Source organism: Lutjanus erythropterus, chromosome 17, assembly GCF_056507025.1.
Source record: "Lutjanus erythropterus isolate fLutEry1 chromosome 17, fLutEry1.hap2, whole genome shotgun sequence".
NCBI classification, from domain to species: Eukaryota; Metazoa; Chordata; class Actinopteri; order Lutjaniformes; family Lutjanidae; genus Lutjanus; species Lutjanus erythropterus.
In genome coordinates this window covers 28,595,164-28,620,724 of record NC_139333.1, presented here as the reverse complement: position 1 = coordinate 28,620,724, position 25,561 = coordinate 28,595,164, and the positions used below count along the sequence as shown (strand labels likewise).

At 39.1% G+C, this 25,561-nt stretch overlaps 1 protein-coding gene across 1 annotated transcript; it reads right to left on the bottom strand.

Annotated features, from left to right (window-relative positions):
* Positions 1-375: 375 nt before the first annotated feature.
* grb7 (growth factor receptor bound protein 7) lies at positions 376-25,177 on the bottom strand. Its single transcript, XM_084741187.1, has 15 exons — positions 25,020-25,177; positions 19,416-19,593; positions 18,134-18,260; positions 11,257-11,413; positions 11,047-11,168; positions 9,384-9,458; positions 8,011-8,148; positions 7,771-7,881; positions 6,351-6,449; positions 6,102-6,185; positions 5,869-5,985; positions 5,040-5,097; positions 4,827-4,914; positions 3,088-3,181; positions 376-2,992 (listed from the first exon to the last, which is right to left on the bottom strand). Exons 2-15 carry the CDS (start codon positions 19,586-19,588, stop codon positions 2,846-2,848), a joined length of 1,590 nt encoding a protein of 529 aa, XP_084597313.1. The 5' UTR covers positions 19,589-19,593; positions 25,020-25,177; the 3' UTR covers positions 376-2,845.
* Positions 25,178-25,561: the final 384 nt, after the last annotated feature.

Below are 25,561 nucleotides of genomic sequence, written 5' to 3'. Positions count from 1 at the left end.
AGGATTTAGTGGCATCTAACCTGCAGACAGCAATCAAGTGAATACCTCATGCTTCTCCTTCCATTATACAGAGAACCTGCGGTGGCTGTGAAAAACTCAGAAGTCCACATCCAGATGCAGTGTTTGGTTTTTCTGTTCTTAAACATGGTGACCTCCATGGAAGAGGACGCTCGCCCTCTGTAGATATTAATGTCTCATTCTAAGGTAATGAAAACTCAATTCTTATTTTCAGGTGATTATACACTGAAGAAAACATACGTATGAAGATTATATTGTTTCTGATGATAAATCTTAAAAACTGAACCTTAAACTTTGAACCAAGGCCAGAAATATTAAAGTAAAAACTGTTGGAAAAAAGTACTCAGACCCTTTAGCTTAAGATGCATTCAAGAAAATCCGTTTAATATGAAATTATTTATTCAAAATATAAAACAAGTATGAAAAGGGCATATAAAACTAACAAACCCCATTATATTTTTCTTTTAAAATGTTGGAAAAATGTAAACTTAAGACTGACAATATTTGTGTCTATGCTGATATTTTAGCAGTTGGTCTTCATGATAAAATGCAAACAGTATAGTGCAAATATTCAAAGTAAAACATGTTTACACAATCACTGATGACAAAAAGGACAGAGACGCTTTATTTTACAGGCGTGTCATTAAGAAGTTACCCGGAAATAATGATGCAATTTGGTGTTAATTATAAGAAAAATAGTAAAGTAAATTTTTATTCTTTATTCATTTATAAGTGGAGACTTTTCTGCATCTATATCTGTAGCTTACATTAGGTCGAAATCACCAGGAAACTTCCTTATTAGGATGTTTTTTCCCCAAAAAGTACATACCTGTAAAATAAAGCGTTACCATAAAGTCTAAACTGGAGGTCAAGACACTCATTTTTTTTCCAGAGCTTTAACCACATCTTATGGTCTTCCTCTGCAGTTCAGTTCCTCTCAGTGAGCATCTGCATAAAAACATTTTTCATGTACCCTCATAAAATGTATTTATGTTAAGATATTTGGTTGTTTAAACATCAATGCAGTTCCCCTTCACCAATATTGTGCAAATATAGCAATGAAGAGCTGCTGTGGTTATAGTTTGTTCTGTATGTTAACATGTGATCATTTTTAAAGACACAAATAAGAAAATCATGAACAAAACATCAAACAGTCAGAGGAGTGAGAACTTAAATGCTACATGACTGCAACCTGGGCTATTTTCATGACTACAATTATGTTCAGAATGAATATCAAAATGTTCATTTCTTGCATCACAGACCTGCAGAAACCCTGTGAAGTCCTGTGCTGAGCTTTGACTCAGAGCGCCCTCTGGTGGCCACAATCGATCAGTTCTTCAGTGAAATCTGGTGAAGCCACAGTCAAACATCTCCTCCTGCTGCACGCCCTCCACCTCGCTGCGGCCGCATGGATCTGAATCAAAGTGCACGTTTTCCCAAAAGCGCTAAAAGTCTGTCCGACACGGCTAATTAAGCCGTCTCCACGGGGCCGGCAGCTCATTAATTAAAAATAAAAAAAGCGACCACTGTCTGGAGCTGCACATGCAGTCGAAATAATTAAAAATACTAAAGAGAGGAGGGGCGGACAATATGCTTCACGTCTGGCTCTCACTTCCCAGGAGCCCATGACTTTACAGGCCTGATAACTTTATCACACAGGCTGCACACCTTTGCTCTGCTCTGACACACAATCCAGGTGAGTAATTGGTCTTTATCAGGTGGGCCGAATAGATATCAATACAGTCAGGGTCACACTTTAGATCTGAGCTAAAGACTTGGGTCCTGGGCCAAGAGGACAGGTTCCATTAAAGGGATAGTTCAGATTATTTGACCTGTGTTACTTTCAGTAGGTGGCGGTTGACACGCCCTCAGAGAAGCAGACAGAGGCACCAGCTCAGCAGCTCAGCAGCTAACTGCTGTGTACAGGGTCAGCAACAAAAGGTTTTTACCTCACAGGACCAGGATCAGTTAGTTTGTTCGTGTTATTGTGTGACTTTGGGTGTTTTTTTAAAAGTTAGTTCAGATTCACCAAAGTGACACAGTTACACAAACAAACAGATCACGGCAGTGGTAGACCAGCAACTCCTGTGTTCTGCGAGGTAAAATGACTGATTTTATCTATGGAGTTTGGTTGGTTTGGAGAGAGCGACATTTGTCTTATATAGCCATGGTTAGAGTCCCGCACAATCAAAATTCACGGGTGCTGACATGGGTAGAAATAAACTAATTAGAGGCAGGCAGCAGATGAGAATAATATATCTCATGCAACACAATTATATGCTTTTGTCTCCTTGAGAAATAAGAAATGAAAATGACTGTGCAGTATTTTCAACATTTAAATCTGCCACTAAGATCTGACGAGGATTTGAGCTGCCAGCTAAAACTGATGACATAAAGGCAAAAACGGTTAGTGTTCAGTACTAAACTGTGGACAGTATATCAGTGAAGGCCAAGTCAGATGTTTGGGAGGATTTTGGTGCGTTCACAGACTGTGGGAATATTGTCAGTGACTCTGCTGCTTGTAAAAAGTTTCAAAAAGTATTAGCTTTTGATAGCTGCAAGCGAGGCACATCATCACTATGGAAACACATCGACAGCTGCAGGAGCACAACTGAGAAGTGAGTGGCTGTGTGTGTGTGTTTAATCACAGGTGCAGGGCTGATATTCATGGTGCAGATTTGACGTAGAGATAATTGCAGGTAGGTGCTGCAGGTAATACACTGACTGATAAACATCTCTTAGAACTACACTTCAGATAGTCTGAACTATCCCTTTAAAAGAAAACGGACTAACAGCGCAGAGGTCTGACAGGCTGAGAGTGACGGACTCATAGTGCTACACAGACGCAGGGGTGTTTGAGGCAGACGGGGAGGATGCCCTTGTTGATTTGGTGGAACTCCACCAGCTGCAGGAGGTCGATGAAGAGCGTCAGGCCGTCGTCCATGGTGAAGTACTTCCTGCCTCCCTCCTCGCACTGCAGAGATGAGGACAATCACAGTCAGGGCGGACAGCAAAGACACGTTTTTACCTGAGAGACTGAGGTTGTTATAGAGGATGAAGGGAACTCACGGGGATCACCAGGTAGTGTTTGGTCTTCAGTTTGTAGCACAGCGAGAGGACGAAGCACTGAGCGTGCTGCTGGCTCTCACGGATGAGGAACATCCTACAAACACACAGAAACAACTGGACATCATTAACTTGACAGACATTTTCTCAAGAAACACACTAATGATGCTCTGATTGATTGTTATCATCTGATATCAGTTCTAAAGTTTGAGAAAGGCCAATCAGAGGAGCTTTCCAGATTGAGCTGAATTTAAGAATCTGTATCTTAAACTAAGATTATTAGTTAATTTCTTAAAGACAGCTGGGGAGGAAAAACTGCTTAAATGAAAAAAATATTGACAATATTGAGTCCATCATTCAGGGATTGAACTCATAGTGAAACTCGGTGCTGTAAAGTTGCTGGATTTGTTGTTTTCTGGAAGCAATAACAGTATTTCATACCTGGTGATAATGATGATGCTGCAGGATGTATCTGCATCACTGAGCCAAATAAATCTCTGCACTGTGACTCATTAGTTTGTATTTAGATCTGAAAATCACTCTGAGTTCTGCTGTCTGTCACGTTAAACTATAACTTCTTCCTTAGACATGCAGTTTGTGTTCTGTGTTTTGTTGTGCAGACTGAACATGGTTCTCCTGATGATGTGAAATGAGAAGCAGCAGGTTCTGTTCTCCACAGTCTGATGCACTCACATTTCATGACAGTGAATTAAAATAGATTGATTCAAACTTTACTTTCATGAGATTCTTAAGTTGAGAAGATGTGGAAATGGTCTGACTCTTAAGAAAAATAATCTAATTCCTCTGCTGGGATATTTTTCAAACCAGTGTTGTAGCTTATTAGTGGTTAAATCCAGCTCAATATTAGCTGTTATATATTATTAAGACAAAGTTAAATATATTTTCTTAAAAATTAGATTACTTTCCTCGTACAAAACTTGCTTAAGATTATTTTTCTTTTTAGATAAAAAATAAAACTCATTTCCAAGAAACAACTTTTTTTTACTCTCTTGAAATTATTTTTTTTGCAATGTAGACTTACACTCAATATACAGTTATGTTACGAATAATTTCACAAATAAATAATGTTACATGATAAATAGATCAGCCTGAAAATCCTGATCAGAGCACTGGTCAGTATTGAAATTGTTAAATAATGAACTCAACCTGGGTTTTTGGACTCACTAAGGAACAAAGGAAAATGATCCACAGTTCTGTCCTTCAGACAGACACACAAACTGTGTCATAACAGCAATTTGACCAGTTCCCAGCGCGTCACACGGTGTCAGACGAGGTCTGTCACAACCTCACAGTCACAACCTGTGTCAGACTGTTCAGTATCAGTTCTTCAGTGTCACACTGAGTGATGAATTTCTGGTGAATCACACCACAAAACGTTGGCAGAGACACATCATCATCTGCTGCCCGGTCATGTTTTCTTTTTCTTTTTCCTTTTTTTTTTTGAAATGAACTCAAAAACTGTGCGAACAACATTGTGTCAGCCTGTTTATTCTGTGTCAGTTTAGAAGAGGAACAAGACCTGCTAAAAAAAGCAAACACACCAACAATTTCAAGGGTCTTTTCCTTGTCAAACCTGGAGCTGGTAGAGGTTAATGTAGAACGGTGGCACTGGACATAAATCATAAGGTTCAGTATCTTCCAATAAGGATGCAACTCCTCTGATTACTGGGCTGCAGGGACAGTTAAAACCACACTCTATGTACTGTAGTTCGTCCGCTCACCCGTCCACCATGCCCTGCTTCTCTATCAGTCTCTGTGCTTCCTTTCTGGACACACCACCATGAAACCACAGCTGCGACTTGTGGATGGCTACAAACAAACAGACAAAGACAGGAAGGTGAGGAAGAGGCCGAGCTGAGCGCACAGTGTGATGTGTTCAGATCTGATGAAAAAAGTCCCGGATCAGGACCCCGTCCTCTCTCGTGTGGACTTACAGGAAGGTCTCGCACCAGAGCTCAGGTTGGGCAGACTGCACCTCAGGGCTTCTCTCCTCTGCATCAGAGAAAAAAAAAGGTCACAGTCTGCGACATCTGTGGAGGCGTGTTGGACCAGTTTTACTCTTTAAAGAAAGTGCTAACATGCAGATATAAATATCAATATCTAAGCATAAAAAAACTCTAATGGCAGAATTTATTTAGCTGCAGCAGCTCTATAGGTCACTCAGTCGGTCCATTATTCTATTCTATCATTTACTTAATATGTTAAATATGTGTGTAACATGAAGAAATCAAAACTTCCATTTTGTCTGTGTTTTATAATGGCAAATAAATGATCTGATAAAACTGAAGCTCATAAGTTGTTCAAAAATATCTGAAGTGATACATAAAATAAATCAAGTAGTGTTTGTGCTGAGGGACAGCCAGCCTTTTTTTTTTTTTTTTTTTAATGAAAATGTAATATTTTCTTCTTCTTCCTGTGTATCCTTCATTTATCTGAACTCTTCAGGCATTTCTTGGTTCTATATTCATCAAACTGTGCTGAAATATTTTACATGACTTTTCTAAAACTTTTCACATTTTTTCCCAAAACTTTGAAGCAACTTTTATTTTTCCATTATTATTTTTCCAGGTTCTTCATGACTGTACGAACTCTAAAATAAACAGAAATGGTCCTTTAAGTGACTCCTCTGAGCTCAGTTAGACAGAGGTCTGGCCTCTATCGGTCTTCTTTATCACTCTTTTTTTTATCGCTCTCCCTCTTTTCTCCCTCTCAGCTCTGCAGCCTGGCCTTCCTCCCTCCCTCCCTCCTCTTCCTCCTCCTCACCCTCCAGGCTTGCCCCTCCTCCCTCTCTGCGCTCTGAGCCTCCGTCGGGTTCTGGATGACCCGACCACCAGCCTTCCCTGAGAAGTCCATGGCCACCAGGCTCGCCTCCGACTTTGACTGCACACACACACACACACACACACACACAGTTAAAGAAACAGCATTAATGTGCAATGACATCACAAAATAATTTCCCAGGCTCCTCTCTGTTGCATCATGTCTGATGATCTCACTTTGCCATCTGTGAATCTGGATCCCTCCAGACTTCGTGGGGTCGACTTGGATAATTGGTAGTTACACTGGAGCTGCTTCCCATACTAAACACACACACACACACACACACAAAGCAATTATTGATTTTACTTGACAATTTTTGTTTATAAAATTTTAAATAATGTAACCAGCTCTTTTTGCCAAATACTGATCAGTAAATATTAGCATGGAAAAATCTTTTAATTACAGATGATGATTATTTTATTCACCTTGAATAATCTAAAAGCAGAAGTCCAACAGGTTCGTGTCTGTTCGTTCTCAGCACATAAGATCTTCAGGTTCTGAGTACGAACGGGGTTCCTGGAAGGCTACAAACACAAACACACAAAATACAAAGTGACCACGTCACCACAGGTCGTCTCTGAGTTGTTGTTTTAAAATCAGTATTATAATTAAGCTGGTGATTTTCTATGTTCTTTTTATTGTCAACAGATTTCATGTAAAGATGAAACTAACAGTATTTTAATTCATCTCTAGATAGTTTTTATTTTGTTTTTATTATTTTTTAGAAAGAGCAAAAATAAGCACAGACATAAAACAAAAGTGGTCTAAAAGGTGCAGTTCAACATCACATACATTTATTATTTCTGGTTTTCTAAACCATTTTTGAGGAGAACTGGTGCACAGAGACAGCATACATCAATCTGTATCTTCTCATAGCTCCTTGTAAGAAAACCTGTCCATGTGTTAATAATGACAGTCAAAAAAAAAACAAAAAAACATCTCTGCTTGATGCTTCCTGACTGAACTTCCCTGTCTGTGGCTTAGTTCCTCACAAAGTTGTTGATCTTTATAAATAGCAGTGAGCTGCAGCAGCTGTGTGTCAGTTCTCTTCTATGTTTGAGTGTAACGTTGGCACTAGTGTCTCAGTAACTACAACTTAGTCAGATACCAGAATTGTTTACACGATGATTACGTGGGATTTAACCATAGAGAGCGTCATAAATGGTGGACGGAGTGTCTGTACCGTCACTGAGTTAAGTGTGGTGACTCCGCCTGTCGCCATCTTGGCACTGACTCGGCTAATAAGGTGGGTGTAGCTGACGCTGCTGAATTAAGTGGCTACCTGGTGGCTAGCTGCACCCACTAGCCGTGCCGCTGTGACCGCACCCACCTGTCAGTCAAGTCAAAGACAAATATTCACCTCCATACTGTTGTCATGAATTAAGATGAAGCTGTGTGGCAGAAAAACTGCTGTTTTACCATTAGTGAGTAGAATTCTGTGACATTTTATGATTTACATCGACACAGTAGGGACATATGTGACTATTCAGTTGCTACTTCTCCCTGTGGCGTCACCGCTTTCATGTTAGTAATCCATATATGTGACGTATAAATCAGAACGGCATGTTTTCCAGACTGCATAACAATATGTGATATAATTTTCTATTATGGGGACTACTGTAACATAAATCTACTCTGCAGCTTAATACTGTGTGTGATATGACTGTATGTTCCCCCGAGATACAGAAAGTCTGAGCTCCTCAATCATCGTCAATAATCCACAAGAATGACACGAATGCGAAACAGAGGGTGACGGGGACTGCACGCACAAACCCTCAGGTGGAACAGTTCTCTATCTGTTCTCTACACAATGTTCTGTCTGGTTTGAGGACATTTTTCTGTTACCTTGATGCAGAAGGTGAAGTCTGCAGGTGCTCCGTACAGTTTACGGCTGTTCACCACTGTGTACACGTTCAAATCGCCCAGATCGGCCACGTACTGCAGGTGACGAGGCTCCTGAAGTCCCCAAAACACACACGCATACATGTGCACAGATTTATCATTTAAAGAAAGCAGCATGAAAAAGTGTCATTTATCCATCTAAAAGGAAATTCTTCTGTGTTTGACTCGACTTGACTTGCTGACCTTGGAGGAGCCTTTTGTGGAGCAGTAGAGTCCGGAGCGGCGGAGGAAAAAGTAGACCTTCTTCCAGGCTTTTCGACTGGGGTCTTTTACATGCAGGAAGCCCTGAATCTCTGGACACGTCCCAGACCTCAGCAGGTTCTGCAAAGTACAAACAACTCATTATTCTTATCTTGCATTCTTCCCAAAATAATTGCAAAAATATTAAAGCAAATGTATGCTTTTGTCTGACAATTACAGCAACATGTAAGAACTGCAGGATTTCAGCCACCTGTTGAATTCATACTCTCACAAAAGGCGGCAGCGTATCACCAGAAGAAATGCTTACAGCTGCTAACTGTAGCCGCTGTTAGCTAGTTAGCTCAGACAGACGTGCAGCTAACCTTCCTATTAGTAGAGTCTGCTTAGACTGGAGCTGCCATAGGAGCTCTGGACTGCAGGGAGGAGGACGATGAAGACAGTTTGGGGTCAAGAAAGGTGTCACGCAGGAGAGGAGTGAGATGGAGGTCGAGCATCAGAGAAGCAGCGTCAGCGAGAATATTTTCACATCTAACTTGGTGATTTAAGAGTTTATTTTAACCAAACCAGAGCTGGTGATTGTTGGAACACTGGAAAGACAATCTAAGATGTTTGTTTGTGAGTCTTATTTTGTTTCTGTCAAGTATGACTGAAGAGTGTTTTATGATGAGCTAACCGTGCATTTAAACTCGTCTTAGTTTTGTAAAAGAGAAACGCGAATTCAGCAGGTATACAGTTGTGTTTCTGTTTAATAAAGAAAAAAGATTTAAGAATATTTCCTTTCTTGACACTCTGTGAGTTTATTTTATTTATTTATTAGACAATTAAACCTAAAAGAGCTCTTGAGGTTTTAAGTGTTGTTACGAGACAGGACGGGCCAAAGCTACCTGGTTAGCATGCTAACTTCAGTAGATATCTCTGCAACACAATATACAGACATCAAATATGTTATTTCTTCACAGTCTGTAGATAATTTTAGTTAATTTTTGAATGTTTTAGACTATAATTCTTCTAGAAGAAATGCTGCTTTTCTCCATTTTTTTTTATCTTTGTAAACTGAATATATTTTGGGTTTTGTCAGACAAAAACAAATCACAGACATCACTTTTGGCTCTGGTGAATGCTGCCTATAAAAATGGTAATAATAATAATAATAATAATAATAATAATAATAATAATAATAATAATAATAATTCCAGGTAGGTTTCAGTGAAAGTCTGATAAACCTGAATGCAGTTTGATAAGTAAGTGAAAATATAAATGGGAAATTCCACTTTCAAGTTAAGTCTGGTGATTCCCAGTGTTGCTCATATGTTCATGAATCATGTGACTGAGGCTCCTGATCTCAGCTGGTTTACCTGAATGAGCTCTGATGATGTCATCCCCCTGCTGACATCAGCGCTGTCGGAGATCATGCACTCCGGGAAGAAGAGCTGAAACAGGAAGAAGGAAGGCTATCATCAAAATCCTCTGAACAGGATTTCATTTACAAGACAAAGAAGCTGCTCCCGCTGGTCTTCATCCTCCAGCTGATCGGGAGTCTTTGGTCACGCACTCGTCCCCACGAAACGCTGGAATCGTGCTGCTTTGTTTGAGATGCATCGGAGGCAACATAATAACTTAATTGTTCAGACAAAAGCAAACGATCAGTCGCGTGAAGTCATGCAAAGCCACGCGTGCACAAAACCAACAGGTGTCCAATTTTCAGACGCAGGCAGAGATCCTGCTTAAGTTGTGGTATAATAACAACAGGTCAGTTTTTATATATATAAATATGCAGCTCTAGTATGTAAAAATGCTACTTTCTATTCTATTTTCCATATTCCATCACATTTTAAAATGTCCTGGTGACTGAATTTTGTGTTCTCCTTTACATAAATAAATACATTTCCATCATAAATTGGTGCAGAAAAGCTCCAAATTGGCGCATAAAAATTCACTGGAATGCAGGAAATGAAGTGTTTGACTCTCCGAGGACCACTGGACCCCCTGATTAACATGTGAACCTCTCCAATGTGGAAATGAAACCTGTGCCTTCGCAAAAATACACCGCCGACTCGGGAACAAGTGGCCTTCAGAGACACACTTGTAAAACAGGTGGTGGTGAAATGCAGCCGACTGGTGAAAAACTACTCAGCCTAAAAAAAACAGAAGAAAACAACATGGGAACAGGATTTGACAGGAGTTATTCTGCCTGGATTGGATGTTACTGTAGTATTTTTGTGGAAGTTGAATGAGAAACAATCGTCAGATTAATCATTAATGAAAACAATCATTAGATGCAGCCCTAAACTACTTTCCTGTTTCCATGAGGCATTGCTCCACAGTTATCACAATACCAGAATTTTAAACTTTGATACAGTACTAGTATTAAAACCATCACCCAGTAACTCTTTTAATACCATGTTAAGAAGAAAAAAAGTCAGAAACACACAAAATAGGACTTTTTTCCATTTCTTGTTTCATTAACACTATGCTGGTACAGAAAACCTCCACGAGTACTTTCTGGTTTTGCTGCAAACCAAATTTCAGGCAGGACAATAAAGACTGACCTGAACTGAGGTCTTACATAATACTTACTTAAAACAGCTCTGGTGCTTTTGATTTACACGTGGTGGAAGTGTAAACCTGTGGGTATTTATGTGGTAACTCAAAGTCACCGTTGAGCCTTCAGGAGGCAGTGTGGGCAAACTTTCCAGAGACACCAGTGGGAGTTTCATCAAAAACCAGTTTTCAATGTGAACTGTCACCTTTGTTTAACAGCACAGGTGACAGAGCAGATCTGATGTAATGAAATACCTGAGGCTGTAAGTAAGCGCGTCTGCACCGGCACGAAACCTGCCAATCATTCAGAATCACTAACCACCGTGACGTCAGGCCAACGTCTGCCGTGTCAACATGTTTAATGGAGAGCAGAAAACCCTAATTTTTCCTGCTTCAGGCGTTCTGTCGTCTAAAAACAGGGGATGGATATTAGGTTTGTTAAAAAGTTGATGAGCTTTAACAGCGGAGGCTGCGTACCATCGGTTTCCTGAAGAACTCGTACTTGGCGTAGTTTTTGCAGAAAACGAACCTCGTGTCACCTTTGAGAGACCAGGTCGCCTGAACCTCCAGCACGACCTCGTGGTCCTCCAGACACCTCTCTGAGGAGACAGGGGAACACGTGTGAAATTTAAACATTTTCTAAACCATTTTATACGTGTTTATGTTCATTTCAAACCACAGTCTCACCCAGGGCCAGAGTGGGATGGACTTCAAGCAGAGCCCAGTTCTCCTGATCGCTGCAGTGAGCTGTCTGGACCAACATGTGACAAACCTCTCTGGCTGTAGCTCCTGGAGAAACCCACACCGACCTGCTGTGGCTGTCCTCTCCGTACACCTTTATCAGCTGCAAGAACAGTGGAAGAAATATTCAGATCTTTAACCTGAGCAAAATGAACAACACCACAATGTAGAATCCTGTGTTTAATTAAGTGCAACAGATCACAATGTCCAGCCCACAGCATTATCTGATTGGTTACACGTCAAAAGTAAGAGCCAGTCAATGCTGAGGGCTGTGTGACAGACGGGCAGACACAGAGCTGCTCCGGCGAGCTGAGAAGACCTGTAGAAGTGGAGGCAGCACATATCGCTGAATTACAATAAACATCATAATCTTATGATCTATTTCTCTAACTGTCCAGATTCCCCATCACGCCTCTGATAATGCTCAAAGTCACGGTTGTGATTTCACTCAACGGAGGTAAAAGTTTGACCGCTTTCAAAACAGTTGTTCTTCCTGTTTTCTGTTTTGTATTTTTTTTGAACACTCCAGTGCCACCCAGAGCGCCTCAGAGGGAAACACAGCCAGCATCTGTCTTGTCTTTTCATCACAACTCTGCATTGAGATTTTGGGAATTATCACTTCATTAAAAAACTGCAGCAGTAAAACTGTGTTTCACACTATGATGGTTAAATTTAGTCCACAGATCACAAGTGGGCCAAACCTTGAGAGGTGATCCATGCAGACCGCAAGCTGATGACAATCTGTTACACCACTACTGTAACCCTGTGAGATTTTAATGAAATCAAACCCATTTTAATACAATTTATGGTGTGATTTTTTGTGCAATAACCCTTTAATGTATTTACATTCTCTGTATAGTAGCTTTTATCATTGGTGGCGGAGTCCGCCATTCCCACACTGGATTCAAGTTCATTGACATAAGGTACTGACAGATGATGATCTCATTCATAACAGTCACTGTTCACTGTTCACAACATACAAAGTTACTGCTGATGCACAACCTGCAAAACCAACTTTTCCTACTGCTGCTGCTTCACATAAAAAGCCTTCAACTGGCAAAACACCAAGTGGTCCTTCATCAAAAATGTGTGAAAACAAGACAGCTGTCTTTTTCAGCATTTTCTGACAGTGGGTCATTTTTAAATATTGCAGGATGTGATGCGTTAAGACAGAACAGCAGCAGTGAGCTGGTAGATGAGGAGCTGCAGGCGACAGGCTGCACACCTCCAACTCACCTCCTCAACAAGGAAAACAACTGCTTTGTTCAGATGGCGTCTTGAAAACTCGCCACATGGCGTGCAGCTTGAAATCAAACATGATTTGATGAATTATCCCTATAAAAATACAGGTGGCATCACATGTTTCTGTAGTACAAGTGTGACAATAAGCCTGTCAATATTTAAATAGGTGTTAAAATCAAAAAGTCTAACAATATATTTTACGTTATTTACATTTCTTTCACAAAACAAACATAAATTAAGAAAAAAATCAAATGCAAATATAATTAGTTTCTTTACACTGTCTACATGTACACAATTCTATATATTAATGTATTGTTATATATATTGTTTACATATATTTATAGTTTTACACATTTCTTATTTTGTATTTTTTTACACATTGTTGTATAATGCACTTATTTTTATATACTTATTACTTCTATTTCTATTTTCTAAGTAAAATCAGACACTAACTCTGATAATTGGTTAGTTAATATATGTAAATATAATGTGTTAATATTGTGAAGATCAGTTAGTCTTGCTGTTTATTTAGATAACTGAGATATTTTTATAATAAATCCCTCCATGGTGGCGGCTGCTTTCTCTGTCATTTGGTTTAAAACCAATGACATCAACAAGCTGTTATTTATGACAGCCAAATCACTACAATAGTCGAGTGAACACATCAATAACACATTTATATATTTTACATAAATTAAACAGCACATCTTTAATAACTAAAGGCAGAAAATATGACCTACATAAGAAGTTTGATACGACATACAGACAGATCTCATTTTAGCTTGTTCATACTATCTATTATTGCAGATTAACAGTTAATTTTTGGAACAAAAAGGACAGGATTCAGGACAACTGCTCAAAATTCGGGATTGTCCTGGTTTTTCCAGGACGTCCGGTCACTCTAATGCAGACCAGTTAAGCCTTGCTGGGCTGATACTGAACTGGTAATACTGGTCGACTGTCTGTCTAGCTTTATTAAAAAGAGCAGTGCAATAACATATCTCAGTAGTAAATTAAATATTCCACCACTCTGGAAATATTAATAGACAGCTCACTTGTGTGACACTATTCTCATGTAATCTGTGAATTTACAAGTTTCTGAATAAATTGGCCTAAAAAGTTTGAAAAAAAAAAAAACATTAAATCTGAGACTGAGTAACTAAACACACAACATGTTTTTCAGAACTTGTTTTGGCACAACGACAACATGGGTTCGCTCAAGAGAAGAAGCCAAAATGTGAAGCCAAGAACCTGTCGACTGAGCTGCGAAGGCAGACAGTGGTTGTATTTAATAGGTCGTGACAGTTCGAGACAGCCCTTTAAAATTCTTCCTAATTTTAGACCGACTCTGGGGAAACGTATGTTTTAACTTCCTCTCTTAACGAGGAGCTTACAACACGGGTTTCATATCTCATATTCATGTCATGAGCTGTTTAGTAAAGAAGGAAATCTGTGAAATATCTCTCCTGGTGTTTTCTGTGTCTGTTGAGGGAAAGATCAGATTGCAGAGGCAGCCAGGCGTGCAGACTCTCCGTGTCCCTGATGCTGCCGATGTGAACCGGGAGCAGGTTATCCAGGGGTCAGGACGTTTCTCAGAGCGCGCTGCTGTCTGACACGGCGTCTGGATCCGGCAGCACGCCGCGAACCAAAAAGACAACAAACCTGCCCGACCAGAAACCCGCGGCTGTCAATCAACAAGTCCCGACTGGTTGGACGAGTGCCGACGTCAGTCAGGGCAAATAATGGCTGGGTATCAACCGGGGAGGATTATGGGGGAGGAACATTCTTTCAGTGGAAACCTCACAGTTCAATATCACGTCCAGGGGAGGTGGAGGAAAATATGTTTCTCTTTACTCGGGACAGTTTCTGTTCAGTTGGGACATAAAGCTAACAGAGTGTGACAACAGCTGAGATTAGATCAGATATTCAAAAACATTTGAAACTCAAACACACTGAAGAAACATTTTGAGAAACCTGAAATGAAGAGAAGATATCTGACTGCAAATATTTTTACCGATACTGCATTTGTGACATGATTTTTGCAGCGATCTGCACAAAAAAAAGTGTAAAACTGCAATGACTTAAATTATTTGGCAACTGTTTTGATAATCAATTAATCACTTTGGGTCTTTTTCTCCAGATTCAGCTGCTCAAATGTGAATATTTTCTGGTTTCTTTGCTTCTCTCTGACAGTAAACTGAATATCTTTGAGTTGCAGACAAAACAAGACATTTGAGGACGTCATCTTGGACTCTGAGAAACACTGATCAACATTTTCTGACATTTTATGGACCAAACAACTAATCGATTAATCATAAAAGTAACTGAGAGATTAACTGATAATAAAAATAATCATTGGTTGCAGCTCTGCAGCACCAAAATCATTTTACAAACAAAGTTGGGCTTTTCAAATATTGCCCCTACTGCGGTTGAGATGGAGATGCAATGGAGAAGAGATGCTGATTTTCTGGTGTAAACTGAATTTTAATCTGTTAATCCATCCATGAAAACTGATTTAGCTGATATAGCTCTATCTGCTCTTAAACAGGATATCCTGGGGAAGAATTCATCTCTAATTCAAGAGATATGGTCCTTATTGCCCCCGTATGTGATAACTGAACCTGCCATTCTGACACCACGGGTATTAATCTGCTGCTATAACTGCTTCTGCTCTTTTGGAGTCAGACTTTCCATCACCTGCTGCAGGGATTTGCTGCGATTCAGCCACGAGAGCATCAGTGAGGTTCAACACTGATGCTGTGTGATGAGGTCTGGTTCATAGCTGATGTTCCAGTTCATCATGAAGGGATCAGTTTCCCAGCTTTCTTCTTTAAAGAGAGTCCCCTAAATAAGTGACTCTGAGTGAGTATTTTACAGACACTGCAGATTATATTCAATGCAATAATAGTAACAGTGTAGAACAACTGATGATCTGTACAATTAACCCACATATTGAACACAATAACTAAATAAAGTTTGTGTAAAACGATTGATTTGGATGAATTTTGAGCAGATTTCTTACTGTGAATATTGCATCAGAGATGAGTTTTCTTGATAGCTTAGGAACTTCTCCGTCTGTATTATTATCCTGCATTTTACATTTGTAACAATCATTCATGCTTAATCATCTTCTTCTTTGACAAATTCAGCGTTTTCTTCTCCCTGACCCTCGACACTGACACACATTGCTCTATTAACTCTTTAGTTGTTTTAGCTGTGTACTTTACAAATGCAGGACGAGGATGTTCAGCTGAGTGAATGATCCGTGTTCATGTCTTTTTCCTGTGAGATTTTTTAAAAGTAGTTGTCTTCACAGAAATGAGTGAAATCCTGAGATATAACATATTTTGTATTAATATTTTTTTCTTGCAGCCTCCCGTGAAACTTTATTGACCATTAGTGGGGGTCAAGACCCGCTGGTTGGGAACCAGTGGTCTCAAATGATATTTCATATTGTTACATTAAAAGCCCTGAAAAACAGATTTTCTCCATCAGCCTCTCACTATGACGGCTGGTCCCTACATGAAATTTTAAATTCCTTCCAGACCTGGTTCTCCTCCTGCTTCTCCAAACTGCGAGCTGACCACCATCGACTGCAGACCCCATAAAACCTCATTTCAAAAAATCTGAACTCTCCCTTTAAGCAGCTCCTAGTGGTACAAAGACACCACGTGCACATAATTTTTTCCGCTCCAACAGAATAACTGCGAGTCACACCTACTGAAACCTCCAACACAAAGACGGCCCCACAGCTGTGCAGATGTGGTTAAAATTAAATCAAACGAACAAAAAAAAACAAAAAACAATCAGCTGTTGGTTTCCACAAATGGCTCGCTCTCTTCCATCCCCGTACATGAATCACCCTGCGGTGAGCGCAGCACGGCGACACGCCGCTGTGATTACAGACGTGTTTGTTGTGCCGGTGTTTGAGAGTCAAAATAAGGCAGCGTTGCCGTGGCGACGCAGCTTTCCTGTCACTCACAATCATGACCAACCTTCACCTGCCCTGTTAGCAAACAAGTTAAGACACATCTAAAGGATCCACTGACTGATTCCACCTGTCAGACCCCACAGATCAGGCAGGTGTGAGGAGATTAACACAGAAGATGTGACATGTCCAAACAAATTCTTCACAGAGGACGAAGCTGCTGTTATTCTGGTTTTATTGCTGCGGCTAATTTCCACTCAGTATTTTCCCAAAGCAGGCGGACGCTGTAGTTACTCAAACAGGGGGACTGGGGACTATTTTCAGTAGCGGATAAATATGTATTTAGCTACACAGATCATAACTGTTAATATAAATTCATGGTTGGTTTTGGTTTTTTCATGGGATTTGTTGATAGTTAGCAAAATGCAGAACATTACGACGTTTAGACCTTCATTTGACGGGACTGATATTACCAGGGGACCTCATGTGATTTAGACATTACTCCCCCATATCTGTGTTTCATGTGGTGCATTCATGCAGGATAACTAAGTCTAAGCGCTGGCCCCCAAGTCCCTAATTCTTGGTGGCCCAAATGTAAATTTCTGAAATAAAAATTACAGAAAAGGTAATTTAACACATCCTTCCTCAACTGGGACACTTCTATTGTCCACTTTTCCCATGAGTTGTGATGCAGTGGTTCCTGAAGGCATCATTTATGATTAAAAAACGAGCTAGGTGAGAGAACTGGCAGCACACGTCACAGTACATTCCATCATCCTCCGGCCACGTAAACTCCTGCCTACGTTCACTCCTTCATTGTCGTTTTTTCATGGTTCATTGTGTTTCTGGTTCCACTGGCAGTTTCGGCTCAGTAAACCCAGACTTCAGACTGTTCACTGTTTTCATACAGTGTTGAAGTAAAAGCAGCAAAAGAATTGGGATGTTCTTGGAATTATAATACTGTATGTGAAGGCTCTCATGGGGATAAAACCACAGGTTTCTACCTATGCAGAACATTTGGTGGCCACAGACTAATTTTTGTGGCCACAGGACCAGGAGTTAATGTCGAACCCCTGCACCGCAAGCCTCTGCATAACATCTGCTTTTTGTACAACAAGTGCAAAGATGAGGCTCCTGAATTTACTCATTCATAACTGCCAATGCAACACAACGGGAAAGATGCAGAAAAAAGGCATGAAGGAAACAAAAAGTCTAAAAAAAAAATCTCAAGACGTGATTCACACGAGCTCTGTATTTGGTGAAATATGGGGGGAAATCTGGGGTACAGATATGGCAGATTTGCATGGGATTAAGATCGCAGACAGCATTCACAATTATTACAAATGAATAGAGGTCCCCAGGTAACAGCACTCTCATGCAAACATTGTTTTATCCTTTAAATGTCGATCCAAATTTTTATCTAAAATAAGGCTTGAATTCTGAGCTCTGACTGTTTCACAGGTTTCTGACACGAGCAAATCAAGTGGATAACGTCACACTGACACCTGTTCAGTGCCTCCAATTCATAATTTGATGAACGGTTTGTGATGTAAAAATGAAACTAAGGTGATGAAGTGAAAGTAAATGACACATGATGATTCAGACACAACAGACGTCTAAAGCTGCTGATTATTAACAAAGGTTTGAACTTACAAGTTTGTCACTTGACTGTGGTGGAAGAGAACTAATGAGCACTGGAGACTTCGAGGGGCTGCACAGCTCAGGAAACGGGTTGGGTATGGACGGGACAGAAGACGAGAAGGACTCGATGCTTTTCGACCTAGAAACAAAAGAATAAATTCAAAAAATAATCAGAACAAACTGTCAAATTAACTTATCACACAAACAATTTGCAATTAAATGCCATTAAAGGTTTTTGTTTTGTTTCTGCTGTCAGCATCAACTCATGACAGAATAACTAGCCGAAGTGAAAGAAATTCTTATTATTCTTATTCTTTTATCCTTTTTTTTTGTTTTTTCTTCTTTGGGGCAGTTTTATTGGCGGATGACAAACAGCTGGTTTTGTTCCTGGTTCTCGACCTCTGCTTCTTCTTCTCTGTTCATTACAGTCATTGTGTAACATCATCTATACCGCCAACTTCTGATGAAACTTTGTATTCTGTAGTTTCTTCGCTCCAGGTGATGAAAAAACACCTCATTCACACTCTTTTTTTTTCTTTTCTGCAAGTTTTCAAAAGTTTGCTCCAAATTCGCTTGACAATTAGATGGAAACATGGAAACTGCTGAAATTGTCTTTCCATGGGATTTGTTTAGGGAATTCTTTTAAGAGAAACACCAAATTATTTCAGCTTTATCCTTTAAGCTGTATCTGTTTTTCACAGTTGACATGTTTGCCAAGTCCAACCGAACAAAGTCCAAAATTTGATTAAAGCTCTTTTGGATATTTGGACTTTAAATAGACAGTTGCAAAATCCAACAAATTCTTGACACAATCTTTCTTACCTTCCTTTGTTTTTGCTAAAAACAAGTCAGGATTAATTACGAGGGAAGCGATGCTCATATTTTCTAGATTGTAACGTGTATTTAACAAGTTTGATTCTTTTTACAGGATTAATACTGAAAGAATGAAATTGCCGCATGAAGAAAAAAAACATTGCTTCTTTTGTCTTCAGGGTAAAAGAAACAAATAAAGTGTGTCTTTGAAACAGAACCACGCTGTGTCTCTAACAGCAGAACACACACTCCCAGCCCTCTGTACAATCAGTTTTATGATTTGTGTCTTTAAGGCGGGGAGCATCTGGAATAATAGCTGTCTTAACAGAGACTAGTCCCTTCTTTACACATCAGATGACTGATGACCCGACGTTGACTCACTGACTTGAATCAATACCCAGCACCTCCTTCAGAAGTCTGTTGACTCACGTCCACCGTGAGTGAGTAACGCCGTCTGCGCTGACGTTCCTGTTGGTCGTACCTGTTTGAGGTGATGAAGATGGGCTGGGAGCGGCGAATGGACGGAGAGTCTGTGACCAGAGGAGCCAGAGTCAGAGAGGAGCCGCCCAGCAGCGTCTCCGCTCTGTTAGATTTCTCCGTCATCTCCGAGGAGCCCTCGAACACTTCTGTCCAGGGACCTGCCACCTCCATCATGTTACCTGAGGAAGAGGAGGAGGAGGGAGGTCAGATTATTGTCCTCTAACCAGCAGGTTTCTCTGTGTCCTCATTTATCCCATCAGCTCTCTAGTGAAATGAAAATCCACATGCAAACTATGATCGGCCTTTATTTATCCAGAGGACAGCTGAGTGCTCAGTCTGCAGAAGGAGTGTCCTGATTACAGTAGAGGTAGTAGTTACATGATGCACATCATAAATCATTTCAACCAAGAGTCTAAATAAGTCATAATAAAGAAGAAAGATTTATCACTTCAAAACAGTCCTGTTCATGATTCAGGCAAGCTTTGAGAAACTTAACTTGGGTGTGAAAAGTCCAAGAGTTATTCTATTTTTAGGGTGAAAAGTAAATGAAAGCTGATTTCCCTCGGGCGGTCTTAATCCTGGGGATTTCTAAAAGATGATTGTAATTCACGAGGAGCAGATTCATCATTAAATCGTGTGCAAACCGGCTCCAAACAAAACCAATTTCACATCCTGGACTTTCAGGGCTGTGTGGTCTCTCGATCGAGGATTAAACCTGGACGAGTTCTGGTGTGAGGTGTGTGGAGGAGACGCCTGCTCAGTTCATTTTCCATAGAAACTGGTTGCAGTGTTTTTTTAATGTCAGCGTTAACTGTAGCGGCCACACGGCACCGTCCAGAGCAAAGAGAAAACACTCTGACAGGGAAAGACATCACATCCTGGCATCACTGTGGTCAACATTAGTTTGTTATTGGATGAACACAGAGCGACTCTCATGGCTGATTCAAAATCACACAGAGACCACAACCAAATATCATAAAATCAATCACATTAATGACGTTTTTCAGATTTAAGTATATACTAGATTAAATGTAGGTTCGTAATCACACTGATGTTCAATGCAAAGAGCATCATTAAAAAAGTTAATTTTTTCATCACATCAGACAAAACCTTAGTGTTCATTAAAGCTGCACAATTAATTGAAATATTACCAAAATGACATCAAAATCAAAGGAGCTGCGACTGTTTTGATACAAGAAAATGTTTGTTCAGTACAAACCTCAACAACTTAGAAACTTTTTTTCAGTGAGAATGAAAGTTGTGATGCAAAAATGATCATTCTCACTAATCATGAATCTTATCACAGGTGCAACATGTGTCAAAACAATCGCATGGATCATATCATGTAAATATTTATGACTTTAAATTATTAATTTACTGATTAATTTTTAAAAACGAAACTGTATGAAACTAAACTCTTTGAATATTCTTCCATCCTAAAACATTTCTCCCCATCAGAATTATTTCTGCTTATGCATAAATCTGTTGTATATATTGTTGTTTACATATTTTTAACACGTCTCTCATTTCTACTCTCTGTATTGTTGTATATAGTAGTATAATGTGCATTTTTACATATGCATATATAGATTTTTTTAATACTTTTTATTCTGTAATGAAAAAACGATTTCTCCCCGAGGATCAATAAGGTTTTTCTGATTCTGATTCATGATCTAAAACATGTCTGCTGGATATTCTGAATGAGATTTCAACCGTCATCCGCTGAACACAATTTTAAATGATTATTAAATGATTATATATTTTCATTTCCCTGCTGATGAACTCTAAATGTACAGCACACTGTCCTGGTGAAGCCTGTTGTCACTTGAAAGCAGGACGTTGCGTGCAGCACCGAGACGCACACAGTCTATTATTCTGTCATCATTCAGTGTATCTGAAACTGCCTGCAGCAGACGACACACACACACACACACACACACACACACACACACACACACACACACACAGACAGACACACACAGAGCAGCAGGTGTTGTCATGTGGTGTGTGTGGAAATTCAGGTTGTGTTATTATATTATATTTCTCTCTGGCTCTGCGCCACCAGAGTCTATTTTGAGTGAGGAAAGTATGACTAAACCGCGTTGTTCGTCTCGGAGCATTGTATGTTAATGAGCTGTAACCGTTCATTGAATCATGAAAATAACTGCAGTTATCACAAACAACCTGCTCTTTGTGTGCGTTTTGTTTTGCTGCTGAATAATAAAAGACTTTGAGCTGTTTTCTGTGCATGAAAGCTTCTATATGAAAACAAAGGTCATTACGTCGACTGAGGCGACAGCAACACAAATTAAACTGCTTCAGATCTAAAAGTGTCACTGTGATTAAAGTTTGACACCAAAAGTGATGAAAACTTTTTTTTTTAAAGTTAAAATACAACAAACATCCAGGACTTGTTTTCCAGAAAAATACTAATCTTAGTCTTAGTGGATGGTTTTACATGATCATCTTCATTAACACTCTGATTAACTGCTTAGAAATTAAATTTAGGGCTGTGACTAACAATTATTGTCAACCTATTTCATCATGTAATTGATTAATAGGTGTTTGTTTCAAAAATTAAGAGAAAGGTGAAAAATGTCAATCAAGACGTCGTCCTCAAATGTCTTGTTTTGTCCACAACTCACAGATATTCAGTTTACTATCAGAGAGGAGGAAAGAAACCAGAGAATATTCACATTTAAGAAGCTGAAATCAGAGAATTTAGATTTTTTTTCTTTAAAAAAATTACTCAACCGATTAATCAATTATCAAAATAGTTGGTGATTAATTAAATAATCGATTCATTGTTGTAGCTTTAATTAAATTGTCAAAAAACAAGATTAAAAAGTGGAGTTTTTCGGATTAGAATCAGACAGACGTATCTTGGTCCATCACATCGATCTGTATCTGTAAATGTTTTCCAAAATGTACCAATATGATTTTTTTTTTTGACAGAACATGTTGCAGATTTTTTTAAATCAGTTTTATAGTGAACATTTCATGTATATTTCAGAGTATTCTTCATTCAGGTTTACTATATATAAGTATACATTTCTCTTTGTGAGTTTTTTTTAATTTTTAGTCATTAAAATTATTAAGAAATGTTAAGAAATAAAACTTTAATTCAGTGTTGATGTGACTTTGGACAGTAAACTTTACTGTTAAACATTAAAGTATCCTGCTTACATGACATGTCTCTGTCATCTGTGGCATCAGTCCCAAAATCCCACGCTGGTCGTCTTCTAATACAAACACCAGTATTTGGAAACAGGGCTGCAACTAACGTTTCTTTTCATACTCGATAAATCGGTCGATTATTTCCTCAATTAGTCGATCAATAGTTTGTTTCAAAAGGTCAGAAAAAGATGAAAAATGTCGACCAGTGTTTCCCAAAGCTAAGATGACGTCCTCGAATGTCTCATTTTACTCACAACCCAAAGATATTCAATCGATTAAATTGAAGCTTCCTGATTGGAAATAGTTCAGACGCAGCTTAAAATGCTGGATTTTTAACACGAAGCAACAATGACAGCAATCAGATCAAACTCATACAGGCTTGGTAACATACAACTATTAAAAAATACTTACATTTTTCACAACACACGGGTTTTGTATCATTTCTCAGTAACAGTTGAATTGTTAAGTTCATGCATCAGAATCACATCGGAGAGGAAAAAACGGTACAGTAAATATTAAATCCTGTGGTCTAAATGAAGAAAATTACTTATTTAAGGTTTGGAAGAATTTTGTCTGATGTAAAGCAAGTTGAACAAATGTTCTTACTCATAATGTGATATTTAATTCAAGCATAATGACCCGGGCCTGTGCTGATGCTTGTTCCTAACAGAGTTTCCAGGAGACGGCGTTTGTTGTCTCACATTATTACCATGCAGATCATGCAGGGTGTGAGGAGAAGTGGTGGCAGCCTGCAGGTTTACAAACACACACAGAGCTTTGATCAGGCGAGGAGGCGGCGAGGGCTGTCTGGAATCCAAATATTTCCATTATTCTCCGCACACAGCAGCACACAGCGGTGCACGGACTGGATAACGTTACGTCTTTCAAACACAAAAACCCTGCATGCAGCAGTTAGTGGTTTAGACTCCCTCCACAGCAGGTGTGGATCCAATTTAAAAGTTTGTGTGAACAGGTGTAGATCTACGTGTGTGAAAGGACACGCAAACATCAGCGCACATCAGCACAAAAAGCAGCCAAACTACAGACAGTTCACTCACATGAGACCAGATGGGAATAAAAAGGTGAACGTCACATATGTGGGGCTGCAAAGAATAATATTTATCATCCATTATGTTTTTCTTTAATAATCTATCTATATATAAATGGTTGCAAATTAATTCTCTGTAGATTTACTAATTAATTGTTTTCAGCACTACTATTTAAACATCCTGAAATGCTTTTTTCCCTCTATAATATCCATATTTTCTGCCAACTAGAACTGCAACTACTGATTTAGTTTATAATGATTTTTTAAATTAATAAATTAATAATTTAGACTATAAATAAATAAAATTGCAAAAAACTGACATCTAAAAACACAAAATGTTGAGAAAATGAAATGTGGAAGTTTTGCTTGATTAAAGGAGGTAAACAATTAATAAACTAGTAGAACTATTTCCAATAATATCTCAGTTGATTGACTAATCAATTAATTATTTTACTACTTGTATAAATACTCCTTAAAGTGCTTTCTTCCCTATACTGCCACCATATTTTCCTCTAGTTTTGTACAGTCATCAGCAGCACTGATTTCTGTTACGAACAGTAAAAAGTGTTATAATCTCTTTATGGAGTCTTCAAATGTCTTCATCGGTCCAAAACACAAGGATATTCAAGTTAAGATGGTGTCAGTGAATATTTTGCTTGATTAAATGATTAAAAGTTGTTCATAATAATGTCCTGTTGACTGGTCCATTAATCAGACATTAGTTTCAGCATCAGAACAGCCTGATTACTCCTCAAACAAAGAACTGCAGTAATCTGAGTTTTTATTATTCTATACTACAGTATGAAGTAGGCCAGTGATAAGACTCCTGAGGGTTATATGGAGCAGCTGAGACATAATATTACACAGACTGGGGAAACAAAACACCTGTTATCAGAGCACCTGAGTTATTAACCCAGACCCTGTGTGCTGTTTGACCTGTGAAATCACAGAGGGCTGCTGGGAGGGAATACAGTTTCACAAGTCCACCTTAAATCCTTTAAGCTTTTGTTAAGAAATGTTAGATATTGTTTTGTATATTATCTATAAATATTGTCTGTGTAGAACTATGAACAAAAGGTTGTGATGTCCAGCTGTACAAACTAAACCCTGGTACTTGTGAGCGCCTAAAATCTCTAAGCTAACACAGGTGTACAGCACAGCGCCGAAACCTCCTACTGAAACGGAAGAAAAACACTCTCCTGTTCTCAATAAAGCTCAATTTACGAACACAAACTCAAATCAAGTGGATACTAAGATTATAAAACATTCGGCTAAGTTCGGCTAATTAAATCTTTTACATGAAGGTTATAATCGCAGTTAAAAGCAACCTGCACCTGTTTGAACTAGCTTGTTAGCATCTCAGAGTAGAAACAAACGTACCTGTAAACTCTGTGTGGTTCAGTCGGCAGGTTTCAGCTGTCAGCCATCGTGTTTATCCCACATGTGATGCTAATCTTTGGTTTTTTCTTGAGTGTGTCAAACAAAACAGGATGCCGTGACACCACTAAACTCCAACAACATTATCTGAACAGAGCAGGGAGCTGGGGGGTGAGGAGTCTGTCCGTCAGGTGTGCTCCGTAACCCCGCCCACCTCCCCGTTTGAACCCGCTGGAGCCGTTGGGAGGTTTAAAAATAGGTTCAAATATGTGTCAATACTTTCTGTTTTGTTTTTTGTTTTTTGTTTTTTTACACAAAGAAAATGCTGTGGTAGAAGAAATACTCAGACAATTTACTCCAATAAAAGAAATGTAGAAATACTCTGTTACAAGTAAACATCCTGCATACAGAACTTTACTTAAGTAAAAGTACAAAAGTATGAGGATAAAAATATACTTAAAGTACAATCCAGAGGCAAATATTGTACTTTTTGGTCCACTACAATTATTTAATCACTTTCTTACTTTGCAGATTCACAAACTACA